The sequence below is a fragment of the Pan troglodytes genome, chromosome 15 (assembly GCF_028858775.2).
Source record: "Pan troglodytes isolate AG18354 chromosome 15, NHGRI_mPanTro3-v2.0_pri, whole genome shotgun sequence".
In the NCBI taxonomy this organism is placed as follows: domain Eukaryota; kingdom Metazoa; phylum Chordata; class Mammalia; order Primates; family Hominidae; genus Pan; species Pan troglodytes.
In genome coordinates this window covers 102,035,529-102,049,383 of record NC_072413.2, presented here as the reverse complement: position 1 = coordinate 102,049,383, position 13,855 = coordinate 102,035,529, and the positions used below count along the sequence as shown (strand labels likewise).

General features: G+C 41.9%; 1 protein-coding gene across 6 annotated transcripts in view; it reads right to left on the bottom strand.

Moving 5' to 3' along the window:
• TDRD9 (tudor domain containing 9) overlaps positions 1–13,855 on the bottom strand; it is a 124,104-nt gene that overhangs the window by 16,622 nt on the left and 93,627 nt on the right. For all 6 annotated transcript variants that reach the window (XM_510193.9, XM_016926799.4, XM_016926801.4 and 3 more), the window contains 9 exons: positions 13,640–13,813; positions 11,309–11,420; positions 10,229–10,441; positions 9,863–9,952; positions 9,060–9,320; positions 4,733–4,888; positions 3,915–3,985; positions 1,931–2,040; positions 953–1,049 (listed from right to left, as the gene is read on the bottom strand). In XM_510193.9, coding sequence (XP_510193.3) covers positions 953–1,049; positions 1,931–2,040; positions 3,915–3,985; positions 4,733–4,888; positions 9,060–9,320; positions 9,863–9,952; positions 10,229–10,441; positions 11,309–11,420; positions 13,640–13,813 — 1,284 coding nt within the window. The remainder of the gene's footprint in view (positions 1–952; positions 1,050–1,930; positions 2,041–3,914; positions 3,986–4,732; positions 4,889–9,059; positions 9,321–9,862; positions 9,953–10,228; positions 10,442–11,308; positions 11,421–13,639; positions 13,814–13,855) is intronic.

Sequence of the window (13,855 nt, the reverse complement as noted above, 5' to 3'; positions counted from 1 at the left end):
ATTCTTACAACTAAAAAAAAAAAGCACTACACTTTTTGAGATTGCACCGTCAGATTCTGAACAAGTGTAATGGCAAAAAGGACTGAGTAAACGGTGGGGCCCTTCCACCTGCCTTGACTGAACTTAGCCCCCTAGGTCTATGGACCACCCCCCCATGCTCACCAGCTGACTAGAAAAGAAGAAAAGGGTAACTTTCCATGCCCCCGACTCTTGAAGTGCTACCAGGCCTCTACTGCAATCTCGTCACGGCCATTTCCATCCTGCCCAGCAGAATGTGAGTTCCTAAAGCCCAAATATTACTCCTTTTCTAGCCACCCCCACCCACTGCTCCACTAAAACCTATGTTAGTGCTTTCCCCACAGAGAATGCTCTGTCAATCCCTAGTCTGCAAACAAAACCTTACACAGCAGCAGCCCCCACTGTGAGGGTGCCTTTAAGAGCTCTGCTCATGGCATCACACACTCCTCTCTATCAAAGTCTCTGGGAGAAATCCTGGCTTAATCGTGGCATTAACAAGAGCTACAATCTGCTGGGCAATCTGCCTTCTGATGTCATGGTTACCACAAGAAGGGGGACTGACGGGTTCTTGTCGACAACTGGTCACCAGAAAACTTGGAATCACATTCACCATCCATTAACAATGGGATGTCCATCACCATGACATTTATTTTGAGCCTCATTCCTAGCTCCATTTTTAATTTATTTTGCCCCTTTTTTGCCTCGAGCTCCTATGTGACACAGTGTGTACCTTTACAAGCTTTCTGAGCTTCTTTCAAAATCAGCCCAAGCATAAATAAATCAATAACAATACAGGCTTCACCCCAAGCAGCAAGACGTGCCATGGCTAGCTTCCATAAAGGCTTTCTTTCCAAAAGGAGCAAGGAGAGGCACCCATTTTTTCCCGCCCAGGTTCTTATTTTACAAAGCCTATAGACAAGGGGGATGCCCGTACCTTAACTCTATCACCGGTGCGAATAACATGCTGAGGAGAGCCGGGAGGCCAGGGATATGAGGCATCAGAGAGGTTTCTCTCAGCAGCATCGTAGATCCTGTTCAAATCATGCTAAATCAACATCGGGCATTAACTCACGCTGCTCAGGGCAGCGTTCCCTCCCGGCCCGCTCCTACTCATCTGCAGGTATCCCCTCCTCTGCTGAGTCTGTCCAGTCCCCACAGGCCCACCCCAATAGTAACGCACACTCCCTGTTCTCTGTTTCCACAGTACCCTACAGAGAGACACTACGCTATGATGCGTAAGCTTTTACCCCACTTGGGGATAACTCCTATTTGGTTACTCTTTGCATCTCTTTCCCCTAATCAGGCTATTGGATTTTTCCCAGGGCCAAGAGCTTGGATGTATTCTACTCTGTAGCCAAGCAGGGTGGAATGAATGAAAGATCCAGGAGTCAATTATTAATACTTCCCACATCCTTGTATAAAAGGAAAAGTGAGAATGCTCCACCACGTAACCTCGCACCAGCCAAAGCAGTCAGAAAATGGCCTAAAAGAACAGCACATAAGCTGGGCGCGGTGGCTCACGCCTGTAATCCCAGAACTTTGGGAGGCCAAGGCGGGTGGATCACGAGGTCAGGAGATCAAGACTATCCTGGCTAACACAGTGAAACCCCATCTCTACTAAAAATACAAAAAATTAGCCGGGCATGGTGGCGGGCGCCTGTAGTCCCAGCTACTCGGGAGGCTGAGGCAGGAGAATGGTGTGAACCCAGGAGGTGGAGCTTGCAGTGAGCCGAGATCGCACCACTGCACTCTAGCCTGGGCGATCGAACAAGACTCTGTCTCAAAAAAAAAAAAAAAAGAATAGTACATAGTGTAGACTTGTTCACCAATTATAGGATAAGTTGTTCCTAGTAGCTGAAGTCAAGGAAAAGAAAAAAGAGAGGACAAGGAACAAACAGGATCCTTAAATTACCAGTCGCATTGATGGAAAGGGAAGCTGCAACCAGCATTCTCTGGTGAAGGTCTTCAGGGGCGTCACTGATAATGACAGAGTTGATGCTCTCCTTCTCAATCCAAACACACCTAAAAGGCAGGAGCACCAGGAGATGGGGTGACTGATCCACTAACCAGGCAATGTGCTATGCCAACCCACAAGCAACCCATTTCAAAAATACAAACGGCAACTGCAATGATAGACGGGAAGAAATATTTAACCCCCACTCTCCTGCACATCTCCTTTTACTGGACCACCTCTTCACACAGGAGTCCTCAAGCTGGTCCTCAGCCCTCTTCTCTCTCCACTCCCTCGTGCATGATCCCGACCACTCCCTGGCTTAGGAACCACGCACACGCTGGGGATGCCCGAACCTCCACCTCCACTCGAGACCCTCTGTCCTGCACTGTCAACGCATAAGGGCCATCACCTGCATCCTGGCAGAGGGAACTGAGCGTGGTCCACCCCACAGTTCCTCCGTCACCCCTCAGCAGAAGCCTGCTGCAGCCCCAGCAAGGGCACCCTTAATTCTTCCTCTTCCCTTCAGCATTGACTCTAATGCAGCTCCATCCTGCTGCTTCCAGCAGGTGAAAGCGCTGATGAAGCTGTTTCTGTATCTCCTGCCAGGGACTCAGTTTCCCATATTCCCACCCTGAGTTACAGCAGGGACCAGCCTCAGAAGCACAATACTGCCTGAGGATCTTTCTACTCTGAAATCCAATGCCGGCTTCACACGGGGGCTCCTGAGACTGTAAGCGTAGGCATACCGCCAGAGGCCTTGTGAAAATGCAGGCTCATTTGGAAGGCCCTAGGGGACCTGGGCATCTGCATTTCCAATGTGCTCCCCGGAAGACATTTTGAGAAGACAAGACTTACCCAAAGGCATCATTTTAAAATGCACATAGTAAGGTTCACGGCCCTTTCAGAATGAAGTCTACAAAGTTTGCCCTCGTCTACCACAAGCTTGGCACCTCCCTTCCCCCCACCCAATTCTCCAATCTTACTAAACTTACTCGAGTTACACGTGCAAACTCTCAAACTCAGGCCTATGCACTTGCCAGTGGAGCCACCCTCATCCCACCTCCCCTCTCTTCTTCCAACACCTGCACCTTGGCTGACGCCTCTGTATCCGCCAGGCCTCAGATTTCTCTGGAAAAGCTCCATGATCTTTCAAGGGTGGCTGGGCCCCCTAGATGCTTTCATGATGTTCTGTGCCCTTATCAAGAGCCCTATCACCCTATATTGTAGTTACCGGCTTCCTCTATGCCCCCCACCCGCCAACTGTATCCATAATTTTCATGAAGACAAACAACTGTTTCTTGTTCACTACAGTTTGCCCCAAACCACACACTGCTCCTGGCATACAGTGGGCTCTCACAGCTTTGCTGAATAACAATTGTAACAAGAACAGAAAAAAATGTAGTCTTTGATAAAAGATACTAAAAAATGTCTTACACAGAATGGCTTTCACGTGTGTGAGAGAGAGACTACCTCAAATCAGGAGCTGGGAGAGAAATGAGAAGTTAGAAAAGATAACATTCCGGCTGGGCACGGTGGCTCACACCTGTAATCCCAGCACTTTGGGAGGCCGAGGCAGGTGGATCACAGGGTCAGGAGTTTGAGACCAGCCTGACCAACGTGGTGAAACCCCGTCTGTACTAAAAATACAAAAATTAGCCAGGTGTGGTGGCACGTGCCTGTAATCCCAGCTACTCAGGAGGCTGAGGCAGGAGAATTGCTTGAATCCGGGAGGCGGAGGTTGCAGTGAGCCAAGATTGCGCCACTGCACTCCAGCCTGAGTGACAGAGTGAGACTCTGTCTCAAAAAAAAAAAAAAAAAAAAAAAGAAAAGAAAAGATAACACATTCCAACAGTTTAGATATAAAGATACATTATTTTCTGATGAGATCTATAAATAGAAAAGCAGAGAAAAAAAATTCATGAAAAACTTAAGTTAATCATACCTGAATTTGGATATTCTGGTCAAACTATGGCACTTTAGTTCATAAGGGTTAAAAGGCCCATGAAGTTCTGCCTGCATGCACAAAATATAGGAAGTGTTACCAATAAGCAAGATACCACTTAACATGAATTTTTAAAACTCAAAAGTCAGCTCATTCTTTAAAGGAAAAAAAAAAAAAGACATCTCATTTATAATGTCTTTATGATTCAGTTAAGAAAAAGTGCCTTAAAGAAGGTATTTTTCTGGGATGTAACTCATTCTCTTCAACGATTTCACTAACATTCCTTGATATATATGTTTAAGAAAGCCTTTGAACAACAAAAAAGGAATCATTGACAATTTAGTGAAAATACTATTATTTCAATTGCAGCAGACCAACCCAGTTGCACAGGTAGACCTGAGACCACACAGCCAGAGGCTGGGGAAACACAAGTGGAGTCCCTGAACAAGGAGACACCCTGGCCAGCCCTCCTCTCCAAGCAGGCGGGCAGCACCGGCTCTAACAGCCAGCCAGGGAGTCCAAGGCTGGCACCAGTTCTCTGAACCCACACGCTGTGCTTCCTTTAGTCTGACAAAAAAAGCACACGTCAGGAGGGTTTTAAAAAAAAAAAAAACTAGTCAAAGCTTCTCTCTAAACCCCACTAAACACTAAACCCTAGGGTTTTTTCTTATTATTATAAGAGGATCAATTGTGAGAAAAGTAACAGCATTAAAAGCCAGAAAAGAAAAAACCACCATGACTACTGACTACAACTCCTAGCACATAAATGTAAAATGATACTAAGCTTTTAAATTACATTTTAAAACTCCTACAATCACCTTACAGTTTGGAGTACCCAGTTTATTGGAAGAAAAGCTCTCTAACAAAATCCGGATGAGATACTTCTCGTCGTCTTTCATGGGAAAGGGCACAGAGCCATCTGTCATGTTTTCTACTGACTTGGAAAAGAGGCCCTTGAGAACTTCATGGCTTTGCTGAACAAACAAGAAAAGTTTGTTTTGTTAAAAGAAAATATTACAAGGACTTTCTTCCAAACTAATCAAAATATTTCATAGGCACAGTCTTACTCTGATTTCTATGTCATTAATTTTTATTTTATTATTATTACACTTTAAGTTTTAGGGTACATGTGCACAATGTGCAGGTTAGTTACATATGTATACATGTGCCATGCTGGTGTGCTGCACCCATTAACTCGTCATTTAGCATTAGGTATATCTCCTAATGCTATCCCTCCCCTCTCCCCTCACCCCACAGCAGTCCCCAGTGTGTGATGTTCCTCTTCCTGTGTCCATGTGTTCTCATTGTTCAATTCCCACCTATGAGTGAGAACATGTGGTGTTTGGTTTTTTGTCCTTGCGATAGTTTACTGAGAATGATGATTTTGGAAGTCATTAATTAAAGTATAGGGAAATAATTTTATCAAGTTCATTTTAAGATTCAAACAAAAGAAATATGACAGGATTTACAACCTTATTTCTTCAAACAAAAGAAATCCGACAGCCTTTGCGACATTTTACCCATTAGAGAATTTAAGAGAAATAAACATTTTTTACAGTTTTTTGGGGTTTTTGTTTGTTTGTTTGTTTTCAGACGGAGTCTCACTCTTGTCACCCAGGCTGGAGTGCAATGGCGCAATCTCAGCTCACTACAACCTCCGCCTCCCGGGTTCAAGCAATTCTCCTGCCTCAGCCTCCCGAGTAGTACGATTACAGGTGCCCACCACCATGCCCAGCTAATTTTGTATTTTTAGTAGAGATGGGATTTCACCGTGTTGGTCAGGCTGGTCTCGAACTCCTGACCTCAGGTGATCTGCCCACCTGGGCCTCCCAAAATGCTGGGATTACAGGTGTGAGCCACTGCACCTGGTCTACAGTTTTTTTAATTTTCTTTTTTCTTCTCTTACTATCGTTTGCAAGAAAGAAACATTTTTACAGGACTTTTTTATATGTAAAATTTTGGTTTTACACTGGCTATATTAACATAATTCCCTGAAGTGTTTTTATATAAATTAAATACAGAATTTAGCCAGCACTCCGGCTAACATTTTGCTAGACTGTCCCTTCCTGATACCCAGTATTCTTCATCCCCAGCAGAAATAACAGAAGTAAAAGACCTTCAACATCAGCTTCAAAAGTGGCCTCTCTGATCATCTCAATAGATGCAGAAAAAGCACTTGATAAAATTCAACATTACTTCAAGATAAAAAAATTCTCAGCAAATTGGGTATAGAAGGAACATATCTCAACGCAAGAAAGGTCATACATGACAAACCCACAGCAAACATCATACTGAAGAGGGGAAAACTGCCATCTTTTCCTCTAAGAACAAGAACAACACAAGGATGCCCACTTTCGCCATTTATATTCAACACAGTACTGGAAGTCCTAGCCAGAGAAATTAGGCAAGAGGAAGAAAGAAAGGGCATCCCAATTAGAAAAGAGAAAGTCAAAATGTCCCTCTTTGCAGATAACATGATCTTATATATAGAAAAACCTAAAGACTCCACCAAAAAGCTTTTAGAGCTGATAAATGAATTCAGAAAAGTTGCAGGATACAGAAATCAGTATACAAAAATCAGTAGCATTTCTATACACCAATAACTAGCTTAAAAAGATATCAAGAAAGCAATCCCATTTACAATACCTACAAAAATAAAATAAAATACCGAGGAATATATTTAACCAAGGAGGTGAATGATCTCTATAATGAAAACTACAAAATATCAATTAAAGCAATTGAAGAGGACACAAACAAATGATTAAGACATCTCATGTTTATGAATTGGAAGAATTTATATTGTTAAAATGACCATACTATCCAAAGCGAGCTACAGATTCAATGCAACTCCAATCAAAATGCCAATGACATTCTTCACAGAAATAGAAAAAACAATCCTCAAGTTCATATGGAACCACAAAATACCCCAAAAGCCAAAGCAATCCTAAGCAAAAAGAACAAAGCAAGAGACATCGCAGTACCTGACTTGGAAATACGCTACAAAGCTACGGTAACCAAACCAGCATTATACTGGCATAAAAACAGACACACAGATGACCAATAGAACAGAATAGAGAACCCAGAAATAAAGCCACGCATTTACAGGCAACTGATTTTCAACAAAGGCTCCAAGAACATTTACTGGGGAAAGGAGAGTCTCTTCAATAGATGGTGCTGGGAAAACTGGACGTCTAAATGCAGAAGAATAACACTAAACCCCTATCTCTTGACATATACAAAAATCAACTCAAAATGGGTTAAAGACTTAAATGTAAGACCTAAAACTATAAAAAACTACTAGAAGAAAACAAGGAGAAATACTTTAGTACACTGATCTAGGCAAGGATTTTATGGCCAAGACTTCAAAAAGCAGAGGCAACAAAAATAGACAAATGGAACTATATTACACTAAAAACCTTCTGCATAGTACAGGAAACAATCAACAAAATGAAGAGACAACCTGTAGAATGGGAGAAAATATTTGCAAACTACTCATCTGACAAAGGAATAACATCCAGAATACACAAGGAACTCAAACAGCAAAAAAGCAAATAATCCAATTAAAAAGTGGGCAAAGCATCTGAACAGACATTTCTCAAAGACATACAAATAACCAACAAATATACGAAAAATGATCAACATCACTAATTATCAGGGAAATTCAAATCAAAACCATCATGAGAGATAGCATCTCACCCCAGTTAGAATGGCTATTATCAAAAAGACAAAAAGTAAATGCTGGTAAGGATGCTGAGAAAAGGGAACTCTTATACACTGTTGGTGGGAAGGTAAATTAATACAGTCTTTATTGAAAACAGTGTGAAGGTTACTCAAAAAACTACAAACAGTATGAACATACAATCTGGCAATCCCACTACTGGATATTTATCCAAAGGAAAGGAAATCAGTACATCAGAGATACCTGTATCCCGTGATTACTGCAGCAGTGGTCACAATAGTCAAGATACAGAACCAACCTAGGTGTCCGTCAACAGATGAATGGATACTGAAAATGCGGTATATACAAAATAAAATACCATTCAGCTACAAAAAGAAAAAATCCTGTCATTCTTGGCAACGTGGATGAGCCTGGAGGATGGTATGTTAAGTAAAATAAGTCAGGCACAGGAATATAAATATGACATGTTCTCATTTATGAGTAAGAGCTAAAAAAAAATTGAACTAATGGAAGTAGAGAGGAGGATTGTGGGTATTAGAGGCTGGGTAAGACAGGAAGGGGAGAACAGAGAGAAGCTGGTTAACAAACACAAAATTACAGCTAGATTGTAGGAATAGGTTCTTGCGTTCTGCAGCACTGTGGGGTAAATATGGTTAACTATAAGGTATATTTTCAAAAAGCTAGAAGAAAGTTCTTGAATGTTTACAACACAAAGAAATAATAAATGTCTGAGGTGACAGATTTGCTAATTACCCTCACTTGATCATTACACATTATATACACATATCAAAATATGACTCTATATCCCATAAATATGTACAATGATTATGTGGCAACTAAAAAAGGAAAAAGAAGTGGCCTCTCAAACCTTTAGATCGTGAAAAATAACTCTAACACTGATTTTCAAAGAAACAGTTGAAAGAAGTTTTGAAATGCTTGAAATATTTGAAATATTTTATTAACTACTTCCATTAGGGAGATAAATCTTGGAATCCATTTTTAAAACTCCCCACATATATAGAACATTTTCAAATCTATCCTAAGAAGATAAAAAGCTGAATAGGAGGCTGGGTGCAGTGGCTCACACCTGGAAGTACTCTGGGAGGCTGAGGCAGGAGGATCCCTTAAGCCCAGGAGTTTGAGACCAACCTGGGCAACACAGGGAGACCCTGTCTCTACTAAAAAATATGTTAAATAAATAATTTTTAAAAATAAACAAGCTAAATAGGAGACAAACAAATACAATACTCACCAACAAAAACAATACCCAACCACCATACTTTAGTCTCAGAGAAATCTAGAAGACATTTAAATTGGTGCCACCAGTCTTCACACAAGTACAGCAAACCAAATGGTGAAGAGGAACACTGTCCGCCTCCTCCTATCTCAGGGTCCACAGAGGAAGGAAAGCCTGCCCCGTTCTCTCTCACACAAACGCGTGCTCCACCAACAGCGAAAGCACACACCTTGGACTCGTAGGACTCCTCCGTGAGCTCGGCATAGCCCTGCTGGATGAGGACGTCTCTTATGTTGATGGCATCCTGGACCCCTGAGTACTGGTACACGTCCACGTGCAGGACGCTGTGCACCACAGAGAAGACTTTCACAAGGAGGGTGCAGCCGCTCACCAGAGAGGCGAACCACTGGCTGGCCCCGTCACTCCAGTGCTTGCCACAAACAAGAGACTTTGCCGATGGTCTCATTTTGCAAATCTTAAATTCCAAAGCCTACAAGGACAGAAGGGCACAGCTCAAACAGCTTTATAAATAAGCAAAACACTCATCCCAAATACCACTGAAAACAGACCTTGTTCATGTACCTTCAACAATATTCTCATAAAAGTCCCAATAAAACTAATGTTGGGGTAGTGAGAATTTCCTAAAGAAACTTGGTTTGCTTTTTAACAACAATAAGAAATATTTAGAATAATTTTTAGATTGTCTTCATACTGATGGTAAGGGCATGTGTGACTATGTCTGTGGCCTACCTAAAAAGTCTGTCTGGTTTCAACATAACCAGAAAACTCAGAAACAGTATTAGAAGATACTACTGGATTAAAACAACTTTTTTTGCTAAATCTGAAACCCTTCATGTATTTTTGGAAGAGCAGAAACCAAATTTGGCTATTGTGACAAAGCAAGTCCCTCCCTGTCCTGGGCCTTGGCTCCCCTAGCTGTAAGCCGAGGCAGGGCACCATATGACCCAGGAATCCACCCAGGAATCCTGTCCAGCATGCAGCATTCATTCCCTAGAGTCTTCTCTACCTTACCTGGAAAGGAAGTTCAAGAAATTGACAGGGAATCTCCATCAAAAGATGTAGATCTACATGAGACTTATTGCCATAATCTACAAAGAATACCTAGAAAATAAAGCAAGTATACACTTTACGACGGGGTCAAAAACAATGCCCTACCTGAGCAATAGCAATGCAGCAGTCTGCTCTAATCCTGTAATTATAGAATTCTTAGAGTGACCTGAGCTTAAATCCACATATCAATGAGGGAAACAGACTACTTTGCTAACTGCAATTATTTTAAATTTAATTTCCACCTACAATTATAAAAGATATTTGATAAACTGCTGTACGTCTGTCTGTCTCATTTCCCTTCCAGTGACTTGTTACAGAAAAACCTACCTCAGCAGAATTTCCAGAAACATAAAGGACTTGAGCTCTAAAGTAGCGTTGTTTATCAAAATCAGCAAAAGGTGCCAGACAGACCAAGTCTGGATGTGGGTGAATGGGCAAGGGCATCAGCGTCAGTTGATTGATTTCAGCAGTAAGCTTTTTCAGAATCTCTGAGTTTTTTTCATCAATCCTGTATCCCCAAAAGTGTCCCACTTCAACCACCTAAAAAGGAAGAGGAGGAGCAGAGATGAAATCTAGAAAGGACTTTTGTAAGGAGGAAAATGAGCTTGAATCATAGGGCTGACATCCTGTGCTGTACGACATCTCACCAGCGTTAATCCTCGGAACATAAGTATTTTACAGGTTTTTAACAGGTGTTTATGAGACAAAAAGAGGGGGTCCCCTGGTGAACTAAGGTAAGGAAATGTGTGGAATATATCCTTTTCTTGGCGGTACAAGACTCATTCTTACATAAATAAAGGTTCTGAGGTCATATAATCATTTTGGCGGGGCACAGTGGCTCACGCCTGTAATGCCAGCACTTTGGGAGGCAGAGGTGGGCAGATCACTAGAGGTTAGGAGTTCAAGACCAGCCTGGCCAATGTGGTAAAACCCCGTCTCTACCAAAAGCACAAAAATTACCCGGGCATGGTGGCACACACCTGTAATCCCAGCTACTCAGGAGGCTGAGGCAGGGGAATCGCTTGAACCCAGAAGGCAGAGGTTGCAGTGAACAGAGATCGTGCCACTGTACTCCAGCCTGAGCAACACAGCAAGACTTTGTCTCAAAAATATACACACTTTTTTTTTCCTCTAACATGTATCTTGTTAAATCTGATTTATTTCAGCATTTTAAATGTACTTGATGTTTTAAAAATTAACTTTGATTCTAGAATAAGCATGTTTCAATTTCCATTTTAGTCATATTTCAATTTAACAAGTACAGTGATAATTCAAACTCACCCACATTAACAAGATTACCAAGGTGCACAAGTTCTCTGTGTGTGTGTGTGTGTGTGTAAACTTCCTGTATACAACATGATGATTTTAGATTAAGAAGAAGGAAAAGCTCAATTACTTCATCCTTACCTCTGTGACATCAATAGTTAGAAGGAGATCTGTAACTGTCTGGGACCTGTCTGATGTGTTAAAGGAGACTTGCATAGGATCTACGGTCTGCTTCTGGAAGTCCACATTCACCCTACATAATACGGATTTTTAATAAAATAAAAATCAAGTTTTACAAAGAAAACACATTTACATATGTGAAATTATCACTTGAACTATTCTAATATTTCTACAAGAAAAGAACATTTCAATAAAATACCTAAGCCAGAGATGACAAATTTGATTTCATCTCAAACATGAATTTCTGCTGGCTTTTTGAAGAGCTCTGGAAGGGGTACACATCCCAAAAATTAAATACTACCCTCCAGGTAGTATATAATTGTGAAGGCCAAGACTCTCAGAGAATATCTACTTTCAAGGTATTATCAAGATAAATAATCAAATTTAGACTTTCAAGGTCTGAGATTTAGAATTATCTGCAGTGTTTCCTAACTTGTGTTTTCAAATGTGCACCTTGACCTTTAGAAAACTATAAGAATCCACGCTTGGCTCAATGCTATGTTAGAAAACACACACACGATTTTCCAATAAACCCCAAAAATATCATTTTCCCTTAAAGGCAATAAGATAGTACATGCTAAACTTCTGGAATACAAAAGACAAATTTGACAGAAAATAAAAATTTCCTAATACTTTATTCTAAAATGAAGAGAAAGAATTATAAGAAAAATCTTGATCCAACTCTTTTCCCGATCTCCAGACCTATTTTTAATGAGTGACTCAGGCAATGAGTGACTCCCCAGCATTCAATTACAAAAGTAAGTGGAGTCTGACCTCACTAGAGCAGGACAGGCCTTCTCTACATGAAGGACTGAACCCACTACACTCCCAAACTCTCAGAAACCAAAAGTCACACACTGGGTGAAACCAGATGGAACAGATTTCCCTTCCTCCACCAACTCCTCAGATTCCTGTTAAGTTCCTCCCAGAACTGAAAACTCTACAATTAAGAAATAATAAATGAGACTTCCCACATATGTGACTATGGGGATATGGTCAAAAGGCAAGCAGTCTGTCACAAATACCATGGGTGACTCAGTTTGGTCCAAGAGAAGAAGATCCGCCAGGGTGATGACAGCTGCATGCAGCAAGTGCTCCTGCCCTGGGCTGACCAGCCCTACAGACAGCCCTGGCCCTGTACCACTCTCTGGGCGGGAGGGAAAGATGCCATTTGGCAAGGAAGGGCAGCTTACACTGGTAAGCAACTAGGTGCTCCCAGCTGCATCTCCATTATGTCCCACTGACTGCTGTGTTGAAGACAAAAAATATTCCACATTACTTAAAAAGAGAATTTGCAAAACAAAATGCATAATCCTATCTAGGAAGACAGGAAATTAACATTAGATTTAATCCCTACTATTTAACTAAAAATTACATCAATGATATCACTCAATCCTCTCAACAGCCTTACACCATAGGTATCCTTTTTTTTTTTTTTTTTTTTCTGAGACGGAGTCTCGCTCTGTCGCCCAGGGTGGAGTGCAGTGGCGTGATTTCAGCTCATCACTGCAACCTCTGCCTCCCAGGTTTAACTGATTCTCCTGCATCAGCCTCCCACGTAGCTGGGATTATAGGTGCCCGCCACCACACTTGGCTAATTTTTTTGTATTTTTAGTAGAGACGGGGTTTCACCATGTTGGCCAGGCTGGTTTTGAACTCCTGACCTCAAGTGATCCTCCCGCCTCGGTCTCCCAAAATGTAAGGATTACAGGCATGAGCCACCTCACCCGGCTGGTATCATTTCTATTAAACAGAAAAAAAACTGAGGTTCAGAGAGGTTAGGTAATGTGCCCAAGTGCACACAGTGAGGAGATGATGCAACCAGGATTCAACAGCAGCTCCACTCAACCACAAAGCCAGTGCTTTTTTATTTATTTATTTATTTATTTATTTTTTAAGACAGCATCTTGTTCTGTCACCCAGGCTGGAGTGCAGTGGTGCAATCTTGGCTGACTGTAACCTCCGCCTCCTGGGTTCAAGCAATTCTCCTGCCTCAGCCTCCCGAGTAGGTGGGATTAAAGGTGTGTGCCACCATGCCCGGCTAATTTTTGTATTGTCAGTACAGACAGGGTTTCACCATGTTGGCGAGGCTGGTCTCAAACTCCTGGGTTCAAGTGACCTGCCTGCCTCGGCCTCGCAAAGTGCTGGACGAGTGGCGTGAGCCCCCACACCCAGCCAAGCCAATGCTTTTACCATGAGCTGAAGCAAGGCCAGATCAACAGTCATGTAAAAATAGCACCTGAGAATGTGAAAGCAGGCACGGCCTGTCTGCCACCTCCCTCCTGAAAATACCTTGTGTTCCTGAGCTTTGAGACGTTCATGCCTTGCACCTTCCCTTCAATTTCCTCTGCAGAATGAACGCTGAGTTCAAGTGAAACTTTTAGTTGAGACATCTTAATTGCCATATATACTGCAGGAAGGGTTTTAAATCTCTCTGTTGGATTTCGTGAGAATTCCACAAAGGCTCTGTTCCACAAATGTAAATTTAAAAATAAATTTATCAGGCAT